Source organism: Oncorhynchus gorbuscha, linkage group LG09, assembly GCF_021184085.1.
Source record: "Oncorhynchus gorbuscha isolate QuinsamMale2020 ecotype Even-year linkage group LG09, OgorEven_v1.0, whole genome shotgun sequence".
NCBI lineage: Eukaryota > Metazoa > Chordata > Actinopteri > Salmoniformes > Salmonidae > Oncorhynchus > Oncorhynchus gorbuscha.
In genome coordinates, this window is record NC_060181.1 from 82,663,142 (window position 1) to 82,688,699 (window position 25,558).

At 46.2% G+C, this 25,558-nt stretch overlaps 1 protein-coding gene across 1 annotated transcript in view; it reads left to right on the top strand.

Moving 5' to 3' along the window:
* The first annotated feature begins 496 nt into the window (after nucleotides 1–496).
* LOC124044458 (interphotoreceptor matrix proteoglycan 2-like) overlaps nucleotides 497–25,558 on the top strand; it is a 60,661-nt gene continuing 35,599 nt past the window's right edge. Inside the window, exons 1-7 of the mRNA XM_046364092.1 lie at nucleotides 497–1,768; nucleotides 1,858–2,109; nucleotides 7,159–7,325; nucleotides 9,150–9,175; nucleotides 9,325–9,357; nucleotides 11,782–11,819; nucleotides 18,620–18,825. Coding sequence (XP_046220048.1) covers nucleotides 1,690–1,768; nucleotides 1,858–2,109; nucleotides 7,159–7,325; nucleotides 9,150–9,175; nucleotides 9,325–9,357; nucleotides 11,782–11,819; nucleotides 18,620–18,825 — 801 coding nt within the window. The 5' untranslated portion in view covers nucleotides 497–1,689. The remainder of the gene's footprint in view (nucleotides 1,769–1,857; nucleotides 2,110–7,158; nucleotides 7,326–9,149; nucleotides 9,176–9,324; nucleotides 9,358–11,781; nucleotides 11,820–18,619; nucleotides 18,826–25,558) is intronic.

Consider the following 25,558-nt stretch of genomic DNA (forward strand, 5'->3'; position numbering starts at 1 on the left):
AACATGGCAGCAGCACAACACGGTAGCAGCACAAAACATGGTACAAACATGATTGGGCACTGACAACAGCACAAAGGCCAAGAAGGTAGAGACAACAATACATCACACGAAGCAAAGACAATTGTCAGTAAGAGTGTCCATGACTGGGTCTTTGAATGAAGAGATTGAGATAAAGCGGTCCAGTTTGAGTGTTTTATGCAACTCGTTCCAGTCGCTAGCTGCAGCAAACTGAAAAGAAGAGCGACCCAGGGATGTGTGTGCTTTGGGGAACTTTAACAGAATGTGACTGGCAGAACGGGTGTTGTATGTAGAAGATATCTCAGATAGGGGGGAGTGAGGCCTAAGAGGGTTTTATAAATAAGCATCAACCAGTGGGTCTTGCGACGGGTATACAGTTTACAGAGGAGTACAGAGTGCAGTGATGTGTCCTATAAGGAGCATTAGTGGCAAATCTGATGGCCGAATGGTAAAGAACATCTAGCCGCTCGAGAGCACCGTTACCTGCCGATCTATAAATGTACATTTCCGTAATCTGGCATGGGTAGGATGGTCATCTGATTCAGGGTTATTTTGGCAGCTGGGGTGAAAGAGGAGCGATTACGATAAAGGCTATTACATATGTTTTTATAAATGCTTCTCCAATTTCATTATGCAGTGAACCAACTTTACTGGACCAGTCTCGTTGACACAACATGAATGAATGAATGAATGATCAAGGGGTTGGCTAAAGCACAAACAGATCTGGCTATGGCATTATGGGCAAGATCTCAATTGCATACTCCTCTCCTCGTCTCCTCAAAACCCATCGGATGAGAAAACCAGAGGTCCCTTCCCTTTTACCTTCTCCTCCAATGGGTTTTGAGGAGGTGGCAAGGAGAGAGGATGCGAGGAGTATGCAATTGAGATTCTCCCATGGTTGAGCTCAGTTTCCTGGTCTAGGTCACATGGTCAAGAAGAACGCCTGACCCTATAGGCTATATGAGGGATAAAAACAGCGCTGAGCGACTGGTTCCTTTAGGTTATTGTCCAGCTGAAAGGTGGACAAGGTGGATTATACACCTGAATTAACATTACCCCCAGATTTAGTCCGCAGGATGATTCTTAGTTGAACCACTGGTGATGTAGGCTATCCATTAGTTCTAATGAAAGTCTGAGAAAATCGGCCTCAGCCAGCCCCAGCCTTGAGTTGAGGTTAGTTTTGACCAGGATTGTCTGCTACCTGTCTTCATTAATGGAGGAGCCTATCTTTGCACTTAAAGCCATATCTCTCTGCGGGTGGCCTCTTCACCCTTCCCCCCTTTCCCCTCTCTCTCCTTCCACGTTTCCCTCGCACTAAGCACCCTTTCCAGTATTACACCAGTATCTTCTTGACAAGCTGCTATAAAGGGCTTAACAAACAAGATTAGAGAACAACATCTCTCTCAATGGGCCATCTGCCTAGCTGAGCCTGAGCCCTGACCTGGAGCTGTTCAGTTGCACCATGGAACACACCTTCCTCAGCCGACATAAGCAAGGAGGAGAGAATCACTTCAGAATGACTGGTTAAAAAAACATATACATTTTCTGGATTCTGAACTATGCAAACTCATAAGGAGGGCCTAACATTGTTGTACGATTCCAAAGGAAGTACCTGTCGTGTCAACGTGACCCCTTTCAACCCTTCGGAGTTAAAACCACTACGGATTTAAGATGTCGGACTCTTCATTGAAATGCCTTTTGTGTACACTTTCGTTCATCTTAGCGTTTGAACTCTTGGGAGTAAGAACAGGTATGTATGCAGGCCTAACAAACAGTCAAGCTACACTTTCGCAATTAAGATGGAGTTGTTGTCTAATGCGTTTTATCGTTTTATCACAGACGGTGCATCTGGGGAAGGACCTCTTCTTCCTGAGGGACAGGATCTATATTACAAAACAGTTAGAATATCACCTATTCTATCAGTTCCTCAAAGCATAGTTCATTCACCTCTCCTCAAGGTCTCACACAAGGACCATGGCGCTATCCTCAGGCAGAAGCGCAACGTGCTTTTCCCCAGCGGGGTCAAACTTTGTGCTGAAGAGAGCATGCAACAATCCATTTCAAATCACCTCAGCTACTTTCACCTGCGAGGTAAGACCACCACCACTCACCTGTATGTATAATGATGGAGGAAGAAGTGGCCCTCCCCAAATCTGAGGTGGCAAGTCTGCGTGTGTGGCCCATTCCGTCAACCCCTACCCAGACCATAGAGAAGGCCTACAGTGGCTTCAGAAATTATTCACACCCCTTGACTTTTCACATTTTTTTGTGTAAACAGCCTGAATTTAAAAAGGATTAAATTTAGATTTTGTGTCACTGGCCTACACACAATACCCCATATTGTCAAAGTGGAATTATGTTTTTATACATTTTAACAAATTGTTTTAAAATTAAAAGTTAAAATGTCTTGAGTCAATAAGTATTCAACCCCGTTGTTATGGCAAGCCTAAATAAGTTCAGGAGTACAAATTTGCGTAATATGTCACATAATAAGTTGCATGGACTCACTCTGTGTGCAATAATAGTGTTTAACATCATTTTTTAATGACTACCTCATCTCTGTACCCCACACATACAATTATCTGTAAGGTCCCTCATTCAAGCAGTACATTTCAAACACAGATTCACCCACAAATACCAAGGACGGTTTCCAATGCCTCGCAAAGAAGGGCACATATTGGTAGATGGGTAGAAATAAAAAGCAGGGATGAAATATCCCTTTGATCATGGTGAAGTTATTAATTACACTTTGGATGGTGTAACCATGTACCCAGTCACTACAAAGATACAGGCGTCCTTCCTAACTCAGTTGCCGAAGAGGAAGGAAACCGCACAGGGATTACAACATGAGCCCAATGGTGACTTTAAAACAGAGTTTAATGGCTGTGATAGGAGAAAACTGGGGATGGATCAACAACATTGTTACTCCACAATACTAACCTAAATGACAGAGTGAAAAGAAGGAAGCCTGTACAGAATATTACAAAACATGCATCCTGTTTGCAATTAGGCGCTGAAGTAAAATTGTGATTCAGGAGTAAAATAACTGTATGTCCTGAATACGAAGTGTTATGTTTAAGGCAAATCCAACACAACACATCACTGAGTACCACTCTTCATATTTTCAAGCATGGTGGTGGCTGCATCATGTTATGGGTATGCTTGTCATCGGCATGGACTAGGGAGTTTTTTTTTAATTAAAATAAATGGAATAGAGCTAAGCACAGGCAAAATCCTACAGGATAGCCTGGTTCAGTCTGCATACCAACAGACACTGGGAGACAAATTCACCTTTCAGCAGGACAATAACCTAAAACACAAGTCCAAATATACACTGGAATTGCTCACCAAAATGACATGGAATGTTCCTGAGTGGTCTAGCTACAGTTTGACTTAAATCAGCTTGAAAATCTATGGCAAGACATGAAAACGCCTGTCTAGCAACGATCAATAACCAACTTGTCAGAGCTTGAATATTTTTTTACAGAATAATGTGCAATTATTGTACAGTCCAGGTGTGCAAAACTCTTAGAGACTTACCCAGAAATACTCACAGATGTAATCGTTGCCAAACGTGATTCTAACATGTATTGACTCAAGGGTGTGAATTCTTAAAGTACCAGGCAAAAGTTTGGACACACCTACTCATTGCAGTTTATTTTTTTGACTATTATTCTACATTGTAGAATAATAGTGAAGACATCAAAACTATGAAATAGCACATATGGAATTATGTAGCAATCAAAATAGTATTAAACCAATCAAAATATATTTTATATTTGAGATTCAGGCTGTAACACAACAAAATGTGGAATAGGTATGAATATTTTATGAAGGCACTGTATATGCTATAGTCTACAGCCCTAAAAACACGAGGTGTGTGTGTGTGTGTGTGTTATCACAGCATTGTGATTTGGGTCTCAACCTAAAGTATTTTCCCTCTCCAACATCCAATTTTCAGGCAACATCTGCTCTACTTTAGATGAATTTCCTGGCAATAAGTATGTCACACTGTAGGTCGCACTGTATGTGAGGATCAGCCCATTTTAGAGACTTGAGCCAGGTAGCAGCACCTACACAGAGGGGGAGGGAGAGACATTCCTGACTCAGAAGGATGTTGGGTGTGAGCAGGCGGGTTAAAAGTCAACTCTCACAACATATGTCCAGCCACTCAAGGTGAGAGAGAGAGGCTTAGGGTTTTGAGATGGTGGAGTGAGTGGGTCTGTAGGGCCTGTAGTGGGACTAATCAGTGGTCAGTGTGCAGAACAGCTCTGTATGGGATTCCAGTCTTGTGGGTTACTGAGACACTGACCTGGCTGGACTAAGTTAGAGGGTTGCTAACATTCCATCCTTGGCATTTTGGCGAACTCTGGAGTCTCGCGATGAATAGTAAAGTTATTGGTAGCACTTTACAACTCCACATAATAAAGCATTTATAAAGGATTAGTAAACCATTTATTCATTAATTACTCCCATAATTGTATATGTTGGTAACCTAGTTATTCGCACATTTATAAACAACTTTTAAAGTATTTAATAACGATTCATAAGATCATTCACAAAATGTTTAATATACAAGTAACTGCCAAAATAATGGAAACACGAGAGTAAATGAGGGATACAAAGTATATTGAAAGCATGTTATGTTTGGTTAGGTCAGGGTGTGACTCATGTGGGAAAGTCTATGTTTTCTATTTCTTTGTTTTTGGCCGAGTGTGGTTCCCAATCAGAGGCAGCTGTCTATATTTGTCTCTGATTCGGGATCAAATATAAGTTGTCATTTTTCCTTTTGGGTTTTGTGGGATCTTGTTTTCTGTTTAGTGGTGTTTGCCTGACAGAACTGTTCGCTTTCACATTTGTTATTTTGTTAGAGTTTTTTTTAAATATTAAAATCATGAACACTTTCCACGCTGCGTCTTGGTCCACTCTTCATTCAACAAACGAGAGCCGTTACAATATTTGACATGTAGTCAAATAGTTCATGCAAGCCTCTCATTTGGAAAAATGTAAATTATTCAATTGTGTTGTCTAATTGAGCTGATCGGCCAGGCTCTTCCTCAGAGGTCACTTCAGTCACTGGTCAATCTTTTGAAGGATGCAAAGCCAGAACACTTGACTTGTAACTAACCTCAACTAGACACAATGTTTACTCTCTTACTTTCATATAAGCTATTTTTGCTTTGATCACAACAGAAGCTGTATTTTCCCATGTGCGCTGTTATTCATTCATCTGTGTTGCTGCTCTTGCGCCTCGGAGTCATTTTTTTGTTGCTATTTGTCTGCGGTTAAAAGACTGAAGCACTGGAAGATTTAAATGGTGTATACAGTATGTAACATTTCTGCCTGCAAACCGTACGTCAAACATGTATACCTCAATCACCATAGTCGTAGTAATGAAATGACAGAAAGGATCCGGTCCAACCAGCTGTTGTGTGAAGGCTACATCTCCCTGTTGTATGATTAGTTTGCGGGCGTGAGGTTGCCAACTTTAGCAAAACATTAACTTTACAACTCTACCTCAAGTCCTTGCAACAGTTGTTTCACAACCGTTTGTGTGAATAAAATGTTGGATATATTTCCTTTAACGTCCTGTGTTGTGTGCTTATTGTTTTACCATTGATATGTTCTAGAATATTTTGAGACCTTAAGGACCATCTGGTTTTGTTGGAATGTCTACTCATGACATGTCCATCTTTTTGTGAGAAATGACACTGGCCACTCAATACAGCCCACAAAATACTTAACTAATGATAAGTAGTAATATCACGTTTGTTAGAATAAATATCGGACCGAGTCGCAGCGGATGTTGAGTTCCACATAATTTAATGATAAAGTGAAACTTAGCAAAGACAAAAAACAAACAAACAATAAACTAACAATGAACCGAAACTACAGAGAAGCTACGTGCACTAACTCAAAACAATATCCCACAAACACAGGTAGGAAAAACAGCTACTTAAATATGATCCCCAATTAGAGAAAACGATTACCAGCTGCCTCTAATTGGGAATCATACACAATCACCAACATAGAAAATCAAACCTAGAACCCCACATATAAATAATAAACTAGACTAATATTGACATATTCTTAATTCTATTATTTTACTTTTAGATTGGTGTGTATTGTTGTGTATGGTTAGATGTTACTGCACTGTTGCAGCTAGGAACACAAGCATTTCTCTACACCAACAATGATATCAGCTAGACATGTGTATGTGACCAATAAAACTTGAATTCATTAGATTAGATTTGAATGGAGCACCGATGAATAAATTATTTTCAAATCCATTATGAATGCTTTATAACGTGCTGTTATTATAAAGTGCTATCAAGATATTCCAGGATGTTTTCTTTGTACAGTAAATAAATAAATACATTAACTAATGACTTTCAAGAGATTGGTCCAATTTGGCAACCAAAACTTTAGTTTCAGCCCAGCACTTACTAACAGACCTGATTCAACTCAACATCTGCTCATCAAGACCTTCCTCCAGCTGGACTGGAACAAATCCCACCCTGTTGCTCTGTAGACGGGGGCTGTGGTTGGTGAATGTAAGAGTATAGATGCAGGTAGGTGAGGTAAGCACAGTGATTGAGGAAATATAGTGCAATATTATATAGGTGCACGACTACATGGCACCCAGAAGGGTTCTACCTGGAAGGTGGTTATCCTATGGGGACACGAAGAACCCTTTTGGAATCCTTTTTCTTAAGAGTGTAGATGTAGAGGAAAAGCAGTGAGGGTTGGGTAGGTAGCTGCAAGTCATTGGGTTGGTGACTTGTAAGCTGATTTATGGAGAAGGGTTACATCACTGGTTTGGCATTGGCATGACAGTGGAGAGTGATACTGAGGTCAGGCAGATAGGCACACAACAAGTCTGCTTAACCACAACCCTGCTGTGGCAGGGCTAAACATGGAATCAGTTAACTCTGACCTGGTGGGGGGTATGTACTGTAACACTTATAGTCACACTGTGATCGACACATGAGCTAATATGCCAGCTAAGATTTACCTCAGGGGTCACAGCTCTAGAATTAGACAGCCACAGCATACTGTAGTTTTCAACAGTACCCCTTGTAATCCTCCGAGACAGAAAGAATGGGTTCTATCGCCAATATGTGACCTGTGTGTGTTCAGTGTGTCAGGAGACGGTGTGGGAGGCTTTCAAGATCTTCTGGGACCGCCTCCCAAACCAGGAAGAGTACCAGTCCTGGATGAGCCAATGCCTGGACGGCACAGCCACCGCTCTGGCGATGGGCAAAAACTTTAGCCAATCAAAGGAGCACCTGGCCCTGGTTGAGAGTGTGAGTCTCTCCAGTCTCCATGAAATTACCATCATCATGTACAGCACCAGTCAAAAGTTTGGACACACCAACTCATTCAAGGGTTTTTCTTTTTACTATTTTCTACACCGTAGAATAATAGTGAACACACCAAAACTATGAAATAACCCACATGGAAACATGTAGTAACCATGTCAAAACATATTTTAGATTCTTCAAAGTAGCCACCCTTTGCCTTGATGACAGCTTTGCACATTCTTGGCATTCTCTCAACCAGCATCATGAGGTGGTCACCTGGAATGCATTTCAATTAACAGGTGTGCCTTGTTAAAAGTTAATTTATGGAATTTATTTCCTTCTTAATGCATTTGAGCCAATCAGTTGTGTTGTGACAAGGCAGGGTTGGTATACAGAATATATATTTTTTCCCTATTTGTTAAAAGACCAAGTCCTTATTATGGCAAGAACAGCTCAAATGAGCAAAGAGAAACGACAGTCCATTATTACTTAAAGACATGAAGGTCAGTCAATTCGGAAAATTTGAAGTACTTTGAAAGTTTCTTCAAATGCTGTCACAAAAAGCATCAAGTGCTGCGATGAAACTGGCTCTCATGAGGACCCCCGCAGGAATGGAAGACCCAGAGTTACCGCTGCTGCAGAAGATAAGTTCATTAGAGTTACCAGCCTTAGAAACTGCAGCCCAAATAAATGCTTCACAGAGTTCAAGTAGCAGAGACATCTCAACATCAACTGTTCAGAGGAGACTGCCGTGAATCCGGCCTTCATGGTCGAATTGCTGCAAAGAAACCACTACTAAAGGACCAATAAGAAGAAGAAACTTGCTTGTGCCAAGAAATACGAGCAATGGACATTAGATTGGTGGAAATCTGTTCTTTGGTCTAATGAGTCCACATTTGAGATTTTTGGTTCAAACCGCCGTGTCTTTGTGAGACACAGAGTAGGTGAACGGATTACCTCTGCATGTGTGTCGTTCCCACCATGAAGCATGGAGGAGGAGGTGTGATGGTGTGGGGATGCTTTGCTGGTGACACTGTCTGTGATCTAGTTAGAATTCAAGGGACACTTTACCAGCATGGCTACCACAGCATTCTTGCACACGCCATCCCATCTGGTTTGCGCTTATTGGGACTATCATTTGTTTTTCAACAGGACAATGACCCAACACACCTCCAGGTTGTGTAAGGGCTATTTGACCAAGAAGGAGAGTGATGGAGTGCTGTATCAGATGACCTGGCCTCTACAATCACCGACCTCAACCCAATTTTTAAGATGGTTTGGGATGAGTTGGACGGCAGAAAGAAGGAAAAGCAGCCAACAAGTGCTCATCATAAGGGAACTCCTTTAAGACTGTTGGAAAAGCATTTCAGGTGAAGCTGGTTGAGAGAATGACAAGAGTGTGCAAAGCTGTCATCAAGGCAAAAGGTGGCTACTTTAAAGAGTCTAAAATATATTTTGATTTGCTTCACACTTTTTTAGTTTCATGATTCCATGTGTGTTATTCCATAGTTTTGATGTGTTCATTATTATTCTACAATGTGGAATAAGTCAAGGGGAATGAATACTTTCTGAAGGCTCTGGATATGCTACAGTCCTCAGCCATATAAACATTCATATAAACATGAGGTGTGTGTCATAACTGCATTGAGTAGGTGTGTCCAGACGTTTGACTGGTACTGTATGTCTGCAACTTCCACATCGTTATTCATCCAAATTGTGATGGCTTTCAGCTGTTATTTTGTATGTGTGTGTGTGTAACTACTATATTCACGCTTCAATCGTTACTTGCTGTTGTATCATTTCTGTCTTCCATCTTTGCCATTTCAGAGAATGTTGCTGACAGGGTCAACAAGGTAAAGTATGTAATCCTGTCCTAGTTACTTTCATTGCCATTGTAACATTTCTTGGAGCGTATTCACTGTGCATTACCCTTGTTTTACATGTGACATTCTTTACCCCATTGCTGCTCTCTCTCTCTCCACTCCTGTTCCACCAACTGTAGTGAGCCCAACAACTCATGGCTACATATGTGCAGGTAAAGTTCTGAATGTTCTTCAAACTTACCTGGCCATATTACTCCTCATCCTCTCCCCCATTGCTGTGGCCGTACAGTTCATTTGGTAACATTTTCAGACCCCTTGACTTCTGACACCTTTTGTTATGCTACCACCTTATACTTAAATGGATCCAAAAAACAACCATCCTCGTCAATCTACACACAACACCCCATAATGATTAAGCAAAAACGGGTTTCTAGAAATGTTTGCAAATGCATTCAAAATTAAAAACGGAAATATCACATTTACATAAGAATTTAGACCCTTTACTCAGTACTTTGTTGAAGCACCTTTGGCAGTGATTACACGCATGAGTTTCTTGTTTCTTGGGTATAAACAGATAAACGGTATCTACTGTAAAGATGCTTGGTACATTGTATAAACAGATAAATACACAGTATCTACCTCTCTGGCTATCTACTGTATCTCTATGGCTGCAGATACACAGTATCTACCTCTATGGCTGCAGATACACAGTATCTACCTCTCTGGCTGCAGATACACAGTATCTACCTCTATGGCTGCAGATACATGGTATCTACCTCTATGGCTGCAGATACACAGTATCTACCTCTATGGCTGCAGATACATGGTATCTACCTCTATGGCTGCAGATACATGGTATCTACCTCTATGGCTGCAGATACATGGTATCTACCTCTATGGCTGCAGATACATGGTATCTACCTCTATGGCTGCAGATACATGGTATCTACCTCTCTGGCTGCAGATACACAGTATCTACCTCTATGGCTGCAGATACATGGTATCTACCTCTATGGCTGCAGATACATGGTATCTACCTCTATGGCTGCAGATACATGGTATCTACCTCTCTGGCTGCAGATACACAGTATCTACCTCTATGGCTGCAGATACATAGTATCTACCTCTATGGCTGCAGATACATGGTATCTACCTCTATGGCTGCAGATACATGGTATCTACCTCTCTGGCTGCAGATACATGGTATCTACCTCTATGGCTGCAGATACATGGTATCTACCTCTATGGCTGCAGATACATAGTATCTACCTCTATGGCTGCAGATACATGGTATCTACCTCTATGGCTGCAGATACATGGTATCTACTGCTCTATGGCTGCAGATACATAGTATCTAGATACATGGTATCTACCTCTATGGCTGCAGATACATGGTATCTACCTCTATGGCTGCAGATACATAGTATCTACCTCTATGGCTGCAGATACATGGTATCTACCTCTATGGCTGCAGATACATAGTATCTACCTCTATGGCTGCAGATACATAGTATCTACCTCTATGGCTGCAATATACACAGTATACTATCTACTCTATGGCTGCAGATACACAGTATCTACCTCTATGGCTGCAGATACATAGTATCTACCATAGTCTACTCTATGGCTGCAGATACATAGTATCTACCTCTATGGCTGCAAATACACAGTATCTACCTCTATGGCTGCAAATACACAGTATCTACCTCTATGGCTGCAGATACACAGTATCTACTGCAAATCTAGTGGCTGCAGATACACAGTATCTACCTCTATGGCTGCAAATACATAGTATCTACCTCTATGGCTGCAGATACACAGTATCTACCTCTATGGCTGCAGATACATAGTATCTACCTCTATGGCTGCAGATACATAGTATCTACCTCTATGGCTGCAGATACACAGTATCTACCTCTATGGCTGCAGATACATAGTATCTACCTCTATGGCTGCAGATACACAGTATCTACCTCTATGGCTGCAGATACATAGTATCTACCTCTATGGCTGCAGATACATAGTATCTACCTCTATGGCTGCAAATACACAGTATCTACCTCTATGGCTGCAAATACACAGTATCTACCTCTATGGCTGCAAATACACAGTATCTACCTCTATGGCTGCAGATACTGCAGATACATGGTATCTACCTCTCTGGCTGCATAGTATCTACCTCTCTGGCTCCAGATACAAGTAGAACACTGCAGATAGTTTTGTGCTTCTTAACTATTATAATTTGATTTGATTGGATCTAGTATCTGAGGCTGCAATACATAGTATCAACTGTGAGTGACTGTTGTTTTTCCACAGCACCTCAACTCCAGCCACAGAACAGGAGGCTGCAGATAAGGAGGTCAGGCTGTCAGATACATAGTATCTACATGGCTGCAGATACATAGTATCTACACACTGCAGATACATAGTATCTACATGGCTGCAGATACATGGTATCACATGGCTGCAGATACATAGTATCTACCTCTCTGGCTGCAGATACATAGTATCTACCTCTCTGGCTCCACTACAAGTAGAACACCAGATAGTTTTGTGCTTCTTAACTATTATAATTTGATTTGATTGGATCTCTGAGGGAAACCTCTCAACTGTGAGTGACTGTTGTTTTTCCACAGCACCTCAACTCCAGCCACAGAACAGGAGGCTCAAGGAGGTCAGTGTCATACACACACACACACACACACACACACACACACACACACACACACACACACACACACACACACACACACACACACACACACACACACACACACACACACACACACACACACACACACACACACACACACACACACACACACACACACACACACACACACCTTTTATAACTTCTTTATCCCTCCATCCTTTCTCTCTCTGTTACCTCTCTCTCTCTCCATCTCCTTCTCTCTGCTCTGTGACGTGTTCAGACCGGTAATAGCCCACTATGGCTGTCTAATCCACATTAGTAAGCAGCGCATCCACGCAGTTCACTCACACCAACCCCTCTGGCTATTGATTTCTTGCCCCACATTACAGGCTCAAGCCAAGCAACGCCTCTGACTATCGATGTGTTGTGGTGCACATAGTGCTGTGCCAGTCATGAAATTTCATCAGCTGGTTATTGTCGTGCAAAAGACTGCCGGTCTCATGGTAATTTTATTTTTAATTAGCATAAACACGTCAAGCATCTCCAGTCCTCCATGCATACAACCCGCATACAAAAGTCTAATATATTAATCTAATATACACCATCACAATAAAACCATTATTCATTTTCGTCAGGTCTAAAGGACCATTATGATATGAAGAAAATGTATTTCAGAAGAACAGCATATGAGTTGGCTTACTGTATGTAATCTGGCTAGTCTCCGTGCCATAGGATGTAGGCGTATTCATTTAGCAGACATAATATGCTTATAAGTCCCATGCTATTATTTCATCTTATATGATTTTATAGTAAGAAGAATATACTTCATCTTAGCTGAATATAACAGAAAGGATATTTTTCCCATTCCAGAGTGAGTGTACATATGAAGTGGTTATGTTAAGGTAAAAGTGATCATTTGAAACAGGTTCTATAAGATACATTTAGAGTTATTAGGTAACTTTAGTTGTGAATGACAGGAACCATAGAAATCAAAACATATATGGGCTGCATGATGCGACCATAGGCTGTTGATGATTTGAGAAAGTCGCAAAAAAAGCTTGTGCTCTGTTCCTTGCCTCAGGCTGCACAGCTCTTCTCTCATCAAGTGCTCATATTTTCACCCATCAGATTAATCTCAATTTAATCTTGTCTTTACTAATATGTACAATTGGTTTTGATTTAGAATGGCCCATTATGAAATGGGCAGGAACAGGGGCAGGAACAGGGGCAGGAACAGGGGCAGGAACAGGGGCAGGAACTGGGGCAGGAACAGGGACAGGAACAGGGGCAGGAACAGGAACAGTGGCAGGAACAGGGACAGGAACAGGGGCAGGAACTGGGGCAGGAACAGGGACAGGAACTGGGGCAAGAACAGGAGCAGGAACAGGAGCAGGAACAGGGGCAGGAACAGGAACAGGGGCAGGAACAGGGGCAGGAACAGGGGCAGGAACAGGGGCAGGAACAGGGGCAGGAACAGGGGGGAACAGGAACAGGGGCAGGAACAGGAACAGTGGCAGGAACAGGGACAGGAACTGGGGCAGGAACAGGGACAGGAACAGGGGCAGGAACGGGGGGAACAGGGGCAGGAACAGGAACAGTGGCAGGAACAGGGACAGGAACAGGGGGAACAGGAACAGGGACAGGAACAGGGGCAGGAACAGTGGGGAACAGGAACAGGAACAGGGGGCAGGAACTGGGGGAACAGGAACAGGGACAGGAACTGGGGAACAGGGGCAGAACAGGAACAGGGACAGGAACAGGGGCAAGAACAGGAGCAGGAACAGGGGCAGGAACAGGGACAGGAACAGGGACAGGAACAGGGGCAGGAACTGGGGCAGGGGGACAGGAACAGGGGCAGGAACAGGAACAGGGGGAACAACAGGGGCAGGAACAGGGGCAGGAACAGGGACAGGAACGGCAGGAACAGGGAGGGGGCAGGAACTGGGGCAGGGGAACAGGGGGCAAGAACAGGAACAGGGACAGGAACAGGGGGAACAGGGGCAGGAACAGGGGCAGGAACAGGAACAGGGGCAGGAACAGGGAAGGAACAGTGGGAACAGGGACAGGAACAGGGGCAGGAACAGGAACAGGGACAGGAACAGGGGCAGGAACAGGGGGGCAGGAACAGGGGCAGGAACAGGAACAGTGGCAGGAACAGGGACAGGAACTGGGGCAGGAACAGGGACAGGAACAGGGGCAGGAACGGGGGCAGGAACAGGGGCAGGAACAGGAACAGTGGCAGGAACAGGGACAGGAACTGGGGCAGGAACAGGGACAGGAACAGGGGCAGGAACAGGAACAGTGGCAGGAACAGGGACAGGAACAGGGGCAGGAACGGGGGCAGGAACAGGGGCAGGAACTGGGGCAGGAACAGGGACAGGAAGAACAGGGGAACAGGGGCAGGAACAGGGGGAACGGGGCAGGAACAGGGGCAGGAACTGGGGCAGGAACAGGGACAGGAACTGGGGCAAGAACAGGGACAGCAGGAACAGGGGGAACAGGGAAGGAACAGGGGCAGGAACAGGGACAGGAACAGGGGCAGGAACAGGAAACAGGGGGAACAGGGGCAACTGGGGAACAGGGGCAGGAACAGGGACAGGAACTGGGGCAGGAAACAGGAGCAGGAACAGGGGCAGGAACAGGGGCAGGAACAGGAACAGGAACAGGGGCAGGAACAGGGACAACAGGGGCAGGAACAGGGGCAGGAACAGGGACAGGAACGGGGGCAGGAACAGGGGCAGGAACTGGGGCAGGAACAGGGACAGGAACTGGGGCAAGAACAGGAGCAGGAACAGGGGCAGGAACAGGGGCAGGAACAGGGACAGGAACAGGAACAGGGACAGGAACAGGGACAGGAACAGGGGCAGGAACAGGGGCAGGAACAGGGGCAGGAACAGGGACAGGAACAGGGGCAGGAACAGGGGCAGGAACTGGGGCAGGAACAGGGACAGGAACAGGGACAGGGACAGGAACAGGGACAGGAACAGGGACAGGAACAGGGGCAGGAACTGGGGCAGGAACAGGGACAGGAACTGGGGCAAGAACAGGAGCAGGAACAGGGGCAGGAACAGGGACAGGAACAGGGACAGGAACAGGGAGGAACAGGAAGGAACAGGAACAGGCAGGAACAGGAACAGGGACAGGAACAGGGGCAAGAACAGGAGCAGGAACAGGGGCAGGAACAGGAACAGGGGCAGGAACAGGGGCAGGAACAGGGACAGGAACTGGGGCAGGAACTGTGGCAGGAACAGGGGAACAGGGACAGGAACAGGGACAGGAACAGGGACAGGAACAGGGGCAGGAACTGGGGCAGGAACAGGGGTAAAAAGACATGTCATCCATATGCACTCTAATAGTGATTGGAGGCCACTTTCCTGCTGGTTTGTTTTTCAATCATGCTGGGTTATTTCACTCCGGGTAGGCTACTGTGGTTATTTCACTGGTAGGCTACTGTGGTTATTTCACTCCGGCTACTGTGGTTATTTCTGTGGCTTATTTCACTCCGTGGTAGGCTACTGTGCTTATTTCACTCCATGGTAGGCTATTTTATTTCACTCCGTGGTAGGCTACTGTGGTTATTTCACTCCATGGTAGGCTACTGTGGTTATTTCACTCCGTGGTAGGCTACTGTGGTTATTTCACTCCGGCTACTGTGGTTATTTCACTCCAGGCTACTGGGTTATTTCACTCCGTGGTAGGCTACTGTGGTTATTTCGTGGTAGGCTACTGTGGTTATTTCGTGGTAGGCTACTGTGGTTATTTCGTGGTAGGCTACTGTGGTTATTTCGTGGTAGGCTACTGTGGTTATTTCACTCCGTGGTAGGCTACTGTGGTTATTTCACTCCATGCATCAACCACAACTTTGAGGACCATGCAGCCTCTTGCTGCGTAACAGGTGATATTCCGCCCAAACTCTGTATGCCATGGGCTCTCCAACCCTGTTCCTGCAGCTACCCAGTACTCTGTATGCCATGGGCTCTCCAACCCTGTTCCTGCAGCTACCCAGTACTCTGTATGCCATGGGCTCTCCAACCCTGTTCCTGCAGCTACCCAGTACTCTGTATGCCATGGGCTCTCCAACCCTGTTCCTGCAGCTACCCAGTACTCTGTATGCCATGGGCTCTCCAACCCTGTTCCTGCAGCTACCCAGTACTCTGTATGCCATGGGCTCTCCAACCCTGTTCATCGATAGTAACATTTTTTCACAAGAAACATATTTAATGAAACTGTTGACAGACCCTCTCTCTGCGCGCTCGAGAATGGAATGAAAGAGAGAGGGGAGGAGATGGAAAACATGTTGGTGAGATATTCTGTAGCTAAAGGTAATGTGTCAGCCGATTAATTATAAAAATATTTTTAAAATGCCCTGAAAGGCGATTACTAGAATTTGCTCAATTTTGGAGTATACAGTGCATTCTGGAGTATGCAGTTATTCAGACCCCTTGTCTTTTTTTCACATTTTGTGACGTTACAGCCTTATTCTAAATTTGATTACATAATTACATACAACATTTTTCCCTCATAAATCTAAACACACTACCTCATAATGAAAAATACTTGACTGGAGTCCAGCTGTGGTAAATTCAATTGATTGGACATGATTTGAAGAGACACACACCTGTCTATATAAGGTCCCACAGTTGACAGTGCATGTTGGAGCAAAGAACCTGACGGTCACTCTGACAGAACTCTAGAGTTCCTCTGTGGAGATGGGAGAACCTTCCAGAAGGACAACCATCTCTGCAGCATCCCACCAATCAGACTTTTATGGTGGAGTGGCCAGATGGATGCCACTCCTCAGTAAAAGGCACATGGCAGCCCGCTTGGAGTTTGCCAAAAGGCACCAAAGGACTCAGACCATGAGAAACAAGATTATCTGGTCTGATGAAAACAAGATTGAACTCTTTGGCATGAATGCCAAGCATAACATCTGGAGGAAACCTGGCACCATCCTACGGTGAAGGATGGTGGTGGCAGCATCATGCTGTGGGGATGTTTTTCAGTGACAGGGACTGGGAGACTAGTCAGGATCGAGGGAAAGATGAATGGCGCAAAGTACAGAGAGATCCTTGATGAAAACCTGTTCCAGAGCGCTCAGGACCCCAGACTGGGGAGAAGGTTCACATTCCAACAGGACAACGACCCTAAGCTCACAGCCAAGACAACGCAGGAGTGGCTTCGGGACAAGTCTCTGAATGTCCTTGAGTGGCCCAGCTGGAGCACAAACTTGAACTGGATCGAACATCTCTGGAGAGACCTGAAAATAGCTGTGCAGCGATGCTCCCCATCCAACCTGACAGAGCTTGAGAGGATCTGCAGAGAAGAATGGGAGAAACTCCCCAAATACAGGTGTGCCAAGCTTGTCGTGTCATAACCAGGAAGACTTAAGGCTGTAATCGCTTCCAAAGGTGATTCAACAAAGTACTGAGTAAAAAGTCTGAATACTTATGTAAAGGTTTTTCTTTGTCATTACAGGGTGTAGTGTGTAAATTGACTAGGTGACATTTAAAAAAAAATCCATTTTAGAATAAGGATGTAACGTATCAAAATTTGGAAAAAGTCAAGGGATTTGAATATTTTCGAATGAACTGTAGGCTAAACCAATTCTGTACCAAAGACATCTTAAATCAGTTTAAAAAATAAATACAAATCTGCTGTGTGTAAACTTCGGGTAGGCTATGTATTGTGTAATGCCACAATCATTATTTTAATTCAGTTTTTTTGGGGGGGGATTGGGCTCGTATACTGTTTAGGCCAGTGCCGATGCATTAACTCTAATATGCATATGGGTGTTTTGAATTAATCATCACCTTAGAAAGTTCTCTCCATTTCATTGTTTGGCTTTGAAACAACATCCACAATGACCATGTTTTCCACTCAGTTTCAACCTGTAGTACTTCTTCAAATTGATCAATCACAGTGAGGTGAGTTTTAAAAGCATGATACTGTTTTGATGATAAGTGTTTGATGTGATTTTAGATTGATGTCAGAGTTGTTAGAGGGATAGTAGAGACCTGAGTACCAGGCCATTTGAACCTGATGGAAGGACAACAGAGCCCTGAGTACCAGACCATTAGGACCTGATGGAGGGACAACAGAGCCCTGAGTACCAGACCATTAGGACCTGATAGAAGGACAACAGAGCCCTGAGTACCAGACCATTAGGACCTGATGGAGGGACAACAGAGCCCTGAGTACCAGGCCATTAGGACCTGATAGAAGGACAACAGAGCCCTGAGTACCAGGCCATTAGGACCTGATGGAGGGACAACAGAGCCCTGAGTACCAGGCCATTAGGACCTGATGGAGGGTCAACAGAGCCCTGAGTACCAGGCCATTAGGACCTGATGGAGGGACAACAGAGCCCTGAGTACCAGACCATTAGGACCTGATGGAAGGACAATAGAGACCTGAGTACCAGGCCATTAGGACCTGATGGAAGGACAATAGAGGCCTGAGTACCAGGCCATTAGGACCTGATGTTCATTAATGAGTTGGTTAATACCAACACATGTCCTGAGTGCATAAGAGGAGATTACCATTAACAGTCACATGGAATTTCACTGCGGTCATGACTCTCTGTGTGGCGGCATTATGGTCACCTCAACAGCCCTAGGTACACTTACCAGGATTTGTCTTAAGAACATACTGATCTGGGTCCCACAACTTTGTGCAGGCTTTTGTTCCAGACCATTACCAATGTACCTGAGTCGGCTAATTAACTAAATATAAAGAGCTTGATTAAGTTGAATCAGACATCAGTGTTATAAGAAAAGTGCTGCTTTCTTAAAAACACCAACCTTTCTCTCCCTAACCCCCAGAGGTCATCATAGAAGGGGCAGAGGTGGAGCTTCCCACAGAACCCACCAATGACATAGAGATGGAAGTGTTAGAGTGGCCTACTCGGGCCCAGTTGGAGCAGGTGGTTGAGCTGAGTATCTTGCTGAAGGGAGAGAGGTACAGCGATGCTCTAAGAGACACTGCCAGCTTCCAGTACCAGACACTCAACCAGCAGTTCATTGACAAGGTACGACTCAGAAATGTCTGTTTCACTCTTTATCTCTCTCCTTCTCCCTACCTAATTCGCTCATTCCTACTTCACATTCTTTCCTCCCAACATGATATCATAGGAAATCTTTATCCTGGCCCGTAAAAAAAAGAAAAAGTAGAGAGGTAATGTTTTGATGATGTTTTTCTCAATACATTGCAATCAATGGGAAAGATAAGTGTCACAGGGTTGACAATTTTCTTGTTATTCTCCTCTCTCCCTCTTTCTCTCCCCTTCTCTCTCTTCCTCCTCCCCCTCCATTCTGTCTCTCTCCTTTCTCTGCCTCCCCTTCCTCTCATCTCTCTCTATCCCTCCTCTCTCCCACCTCTGGCTGTACGTTGACTCTCTCCCTCCCCCTTCTGCTTTCTCTCCCCCCTCCTACACCCTCTCCCTCTTTCCTCTTTCCCCTCTCTCCTCATCCCTCACTCTCCCCCTTCTTTCTCTCTCATCCCCCTCCATTTTCTCACAGACACAGACAGACAGAAAGACAGGCAGGCTGGCACAGTTTCAAGTTTTCAAGTCAATTGAAAAAATGTGACACAAATCCTCTTCAGAATTCATAAAAAGCCTCTTTGTTTCTGGATCTGCAAGACCATTGTGTCCAATGGAGGTCAACAATTATTTTGGGTCGATGATGGTGTCATGATGGTCCCCTGATCATAAATATGTACAATTTGGGAAGATTAAACCTTTTTAACCCGTTGAAACCACCCCTATGATCCCCAATTAAGTACTTCCCTCTAGTCGCAGGAAGCTGAAATTCAATGTACGGCCTCCGTGGGACACTTTTTAACAATGCCCTGTGTTTCAAGACTTTACATTCAGAACTTACCATTCTACAGAGGATGGAAAACCGTGCTTTTGTGTAACTGCAGGGAGAGTGAAGGACCATGTTGAAGATTCCTTTTGCCACAGGAAACTGAGCCTCAACATAGGGCATCCCTATAAGGTCACGATTGTATGTGTACAAGGACAGTTAGCTAGCTCAATCGCAGGCCATGGGGGCATTATGGTTATGTGAGGGCTGTAGGTAATGCTTTTCTATGGAAGAAAGGCCTTAATCTCGGTGGGACAAAGTTTTCACTGTCAAGAGTAAATTTTGCATGGTAGGCTGGCGTTCATCGGGAAGCGTCTGTTGAACAAGACCATACATTAATTTTGCTTCCAGCCTCAGCTGTTCTGCCAATGTCACTCTAAAACACATTAACGCTAGACCAGTCTTCAAGTGAGACCTACCTTTCTGCCATGTAGTGGGGAGAGGGGCAAATTAATTGTTAATTGTTTAAGGTTAGGGTTATGTCTAGGATTGAGGCTCTAACCCTCGCTTCATGTCCACTCCCAGCTCAACCCTAACCCTAGCTTCATGTCCACTCCCATCTCAACCTTAACCCTAGCTTCATGTCCAATCCCAGCTCAACCCTAACCCTAGCTTCATGTTCACTCCCAGCTCAACCCTAACCCTAGCTTCATGTTCACTACCAGCTCAACCTTAACCCTAGCTTCATGTTCACTACCAGCTCAACATTAACCCTAGCTTCATGTTCACTCCCAGCTCAACCTAACCCTAGCTTCATGTTCACTCCCAGCTCAACCTAACCCTAGCTTCCTGTCCACTCCCAGCTCAACCTAACCCTAGCTAACTCATGTCCACTGCCTCATCCTTCTAGACCCTAACCCTAGCTTCATACTGTGAACCATCAGATCCTCAGCTCAACCCTCTCCGAACCCTACGCTTCATGTTCCTGACAGGTCTCATGTGGCAGAATCTGTCTTAACCCGCGCTTCATGGTGTCCCCCAGGGCTCTGTTCTAGGCCCTCAATTCCTAACACCAAGTCACTTGGCTTCATGTCCATGGTCTCTCCTATCATTGCTCAGACCTTAACCCTTTCTTCATGTCCAATCCCAGCTCAACCTGCACTCTAGCTTCATGTCCAGCTCAACCTGAACCCTAGCTTCATGTCCAATCCCAGCTCATGTCTGTAACAGACATATCTGTCTGGAGTGTGGATGACGGATCACCACCTCAAGCTGATGTCCATGATCTCCCAGCTCAACCCATAGAGCGCTAAGAACTTCATGATCCTGGACAACAAACTGTCGTTCAACCATCAACCCCGCTTCATGTCCAACATCCCAGCTCAACCCTCAACAGGAAGCCGCAGGTCTTCAGGCACTTGTCATCTCCCAGCTGGATTACTGCAACCCTGTTGGCTTCATGTTCCATTAAGCCCCTCAACTCATCCAGACCCTAGCCCCAAACCTTCCCAAGTTCTCTCATGTTCACTCCCAGCTCAACCGCTAACCCACTGGCTTCCAGTCCACTCCCAGCTCAAGACCATGGTGCCCTAGGAGCTGTGATGTTCAGTCCCAGGCTCTGAAGGCCCTAACCCAAATAAGGGCACTTCATCCACCTTCCTGCCAGCTCCCTACCACTGAACCCCGCTAGCTTCAAAACTGTCCACTCTGGCTCCCCAGCTGGAACAAACCCTAACCCTAGCTTCATGTTCACTACCAGCTCAGACCTAACCCTAGCTTCATGTTCACTACCAGCTCAACCTAACCCTAGCTTCATGTTCACTACCAGCTCAACCTAACCCTAGCTTCATAAGGTGAATGCATGTTCATAAGAGCTCCCAAATGACTCAACCCTAACCCTAAGGAATACCTAGGATAGCTTCATGTTCACTCCCAGCTCAACCTAACCCTAGCTTCATGTTCACTCCCAGCTCAACCTAACCCTAGCTTCATGTTCACTCCCAGCTCAACCCTAACCCTAGCTTCATGTTCACTCCCAGCTCAACCCTAACCCTAGCCCCAACCTAACCCTAGCTTCATGTTCACTCCCAGCTCAACCCTAACCCTAGCTTCATGTTCACTCCCAGCTCAACCTAACCCTAGCTTCATGTTCACTCCCAGCTCAACCTTAACCCTAGTTTTATATCCACTCCCAGCTCAACCTTAACCCTAGCTTCATGTTCACTCCCAGCTCAACCTAACCCTAGCTTCATGTTCACTACCAGCTCAACCCTAACCCTAGCCCCAACCTAACCCTAGCTTCATGTCCACTCCCAGCTCAACCTAACCCTAGCTTCATGTTCACTACCAGCTCAACCCTAACCCTAGCTTCATGTTCACTCCCAGCTCAACCCTAACCCTAGCTTCATGTTCACTCCCAGCTCAACCTTAACCCTAGCTTCATGTTCACTCCCAGCTCAACCCTAACCCTAGCTTCATGTTCCCCAAACCTAACCCTAGCTTCATGTTCACTCCCAGCTCAACCCTAACCCTAGCTTCATGTTCACTCCCAGCTCAACCCTAACCCTAGCTTCATGTCCACTCCCAGCTCAACCCTAACCCTAGCTTCATGTTCACTCCCAGCTCAACCCTAACCCTAGCTTCATGTTCACTCTCATCTCAACCTAACCCTAGCTTCATGTTCACTCTCATCTCAACCTTAACCCTAGCTTCATGTTCACTCCCAGCTCAACCCTAACCCTAGCTTCATGTTCACTCTCATCTCAACCTTAACCCTAGCTTCATGTTCACTCTCATCTCAACCTAACCCTAGCTTCATGTTCACTCTCATCTCAACCTTAACCCTAGCTTCATGTTCACTCTCATCTCAACCTTAACCCTAGCTTCATGTTCACTACCAGCTCAACCCTAACCCTAGCCCCAACCTAACCCTAGCTTCATGTCCACTCCCAGCTCAACCCTAACCCTAGCCCCAACCCTAACCCTAGCTTCATGTCCACTCCCAGCTCAACCCTAACCCTAGCTTCATGTTCACTCTCATCTCAACCTAACCCTAGCTTCATGTCCACTCCCAGCTCAACCCTAACCCTAGCTTCATGTTCACTCTCATCTCAACCTAACCCTAGCTTCATGTTCACTCTCATCTCAACCTAACCCTAGCTTCATGTTCACTCCCAGCTCAACCCTAACCCTAGCTTCATGTTCACTACCAGCTCAACCCTAACCCTAGCTTCATGTTCACTCTCATCTCAACCTAACCCTAGCTTCATGTTCACTACCAGCTCAACCCTAACCCTAGCTTCATGTTCACTCTCAGCTCAACCCTAACCCTAGCTTCATGTTCACTCTCATCTCAACCTAACCCTAGCTTCATGTCCACTCCCAGCTCAACCCTAACCCTAGCTTCATGTTCACTCCCAGCTCAACCTAACCCTAGCTTCATGTTCACTCCCAGCTCAACCCTAACCCTAGCTTCATGTTCACTCCCAGCTCAACCTAACCCTAGCTTCATGTTCACTCCCAGCTCAACCCTAACCCTAGCTTCATGTCCACTCCCAGCTCAACCCTAACCCTAGCTTCATGTTCACTCTCATCTCAACCTAACCCTAGCTTCATGTTCACTACCAGCTCAACCTAACCCTAGCTTCATGTTCACTCCCAGCTCAACCTAACCCTAGCTTCATGTTCACTCCCAGCTCAACCCTAACCCTAGCTTCATGTTCACTCCCAGCTCAACCTAACCCTAGCTTCATGTTCACTCCCAGCTCAACCTAACCCTAGCTTCATGTTCACTCCCAGCTCAACCCTAACCCTAGCTTCATGTTCACTCCCAGCTCAACCCTAACCCTAGCCCCAACCTAACCCTAGCTTCATGTTCACTCCCAGCTCAACCCTAACCCTAGCCCCAACCTAACCCTAGCTTCATGTTCACTCCCAGCTCAACCTAACCCTAGCTTCATGTTCACTCCCAGCTCAACCCTAACCCTAGCTTCATGTTCACTCCCAGCTCAACCCTAACCCTAGCTTCATGTTCACTCCCAGCTCAACCTAACCCTAGCTTCATGTTCACTCCCAGCTCAACCTTAACCCTAGTTTTATGTCCACTCCCAGCTCAACCTTAACCCTAGCTTCATGTTCACTCCCAGCTCAACCTAACCCTAGCTTCATGTTCACTACCAGCTCAACCCTAACCCTAGCCCCAACCTAACCCTAGCTTCATGTCCACTCCCAGCTCAACCTAACCCTAGCTTCATGTTCACTCCCAGCTCAACCCTAACCCTAGCTTCATGTTCACTCCCAGCTCAACCTTAACCCTAGCTTCATGTTCACTCCCAGCTCAACCCTAACCCTAGCTTCATGTTCACTACCAGCTCAACCCTAACCCTAGCTTCATGTTCACTACCAGCTCAACCCTAACCCTAGCTTCATGTTCACTACCAGCTCAACCCTAACCCTAGCTTCATGTTCACTCCCAGCTCAACCTTAACCCTAGCTTCATGTTCACTACCAGCTCAACCCTAACCCTAGCCCCAACCTAACCCTAGCTTCATGTTCACTCCCAGCTCAACCCTAACCCTAGCTTCATGTTCACTCCCAGCTCAACCTTAACCCTAGCTTCATGTTCACTCCCAGCTCAACCTTAACCCTAGCTTCATGTTCACTACCAGCTCAACCTAACCCTAGCTTCATGTTCACTCCCAGCTCAACCCTAACCCTAGCTTCATGTTCACTCCCAGCTCAACCTAACCCTAGCTTCATGTTCACTCCCAGCTCAACCTTAACCCTAGCCCCAACCTAACCCTAGCTTCATGTCCACTGGGAGGCGGGAGGTGGGAGCGTGAGGTGGGAGCGAGAGGTGGGACCGAGAGGGGGGAGGTGAGAGGAGGGAGGCACCTCTTTAAGGAATACCTAGGATAGGATAAGTAATCCTTCTCACCCCCCCCCCCCTTAAGATTTAGATGCACTATTGTAAAGTGACTGTTCCACTGGATGTCATAAGGTGAATGCACCAATTTGTAAGTCGCTCTGGATAAGAGCGTCTGCTAAATGACTTAAATGTAAATGTAAATGAGGTGGGAGCGAGAGGAGGGACCGAGAGGTGGGAGGCGAGAGGAGGGACCGAGAGGTGGGAGGTGAGAGGAGGGAGCGAGAGGTGGGAGGTGAGAGGAGGGAGCGAGAGGTGGGAGCGAGAGGAGGGAGGGACCGAGAGGTGAGAGGAGGGATCGAGAGGTGGGAGGTGAGAGGTGGGAGGTGAGAGGAGGGAGCGAGAGGTGGGAGCGAGAGGAGGGACCGAGAGGTGAGAGGAGGGACCGAGAGGTGGGAGGTGAGAGGTGGGAGGCGAGAGGTGGAAGCGAGAGGTGGGAGGTGAGAGGAGGGAGCGAGAGGTGGGAGCGAGAGGTGGAAGCGAGAGGTGGAAGCGAGAGGTGGAAGCGAGAGGTGGGAGGCGAGAGGAGGGAGCGAGAGGTGGGAGCGAGAGGTGGGAGCGAGAGGTGGGAGGCGAGAAGTGGAAGCGAGAGGTGGGAGGTGAGAGGAGGGAGCGAGAGGTGGGAGGTGAGAGGAGGGAGCGAGAGGTGGGAGCGAGAGGTGGAAGCGAGAGGTGGAAGCGAGAGGTGGAAGCGAGAGGTGGGAGGCGAGAGGTGGGAGCGAGAGGTGGGAGCGAGAGGTGGGAGCGAGAGGTGGGAGCGAGAGGTGGGAGGCGAGAGGTGGAAGCGAGAGGTGGGAGGTGAGAGGAGGGAGCGAGAGGTGGGAGGCGAGAGGTGGGAGCGAGAGGTCGGTGATGAGAGGAGGGAGCGAGAGGTGGGAGCAAGAGGAGGGACCGAGAGGTGAAAGGAGGGAGCGAGAGGTGGGAGGCGAGAGGAGGGACCGAGAGGTGGGAGGCGAGAGGTGAGAGCGAGAGGAGGGAGCGAGAGGTGGGAGCGAGAGGAGGGAGCGAGAGGAGGGACCGAGAGGTGGGAG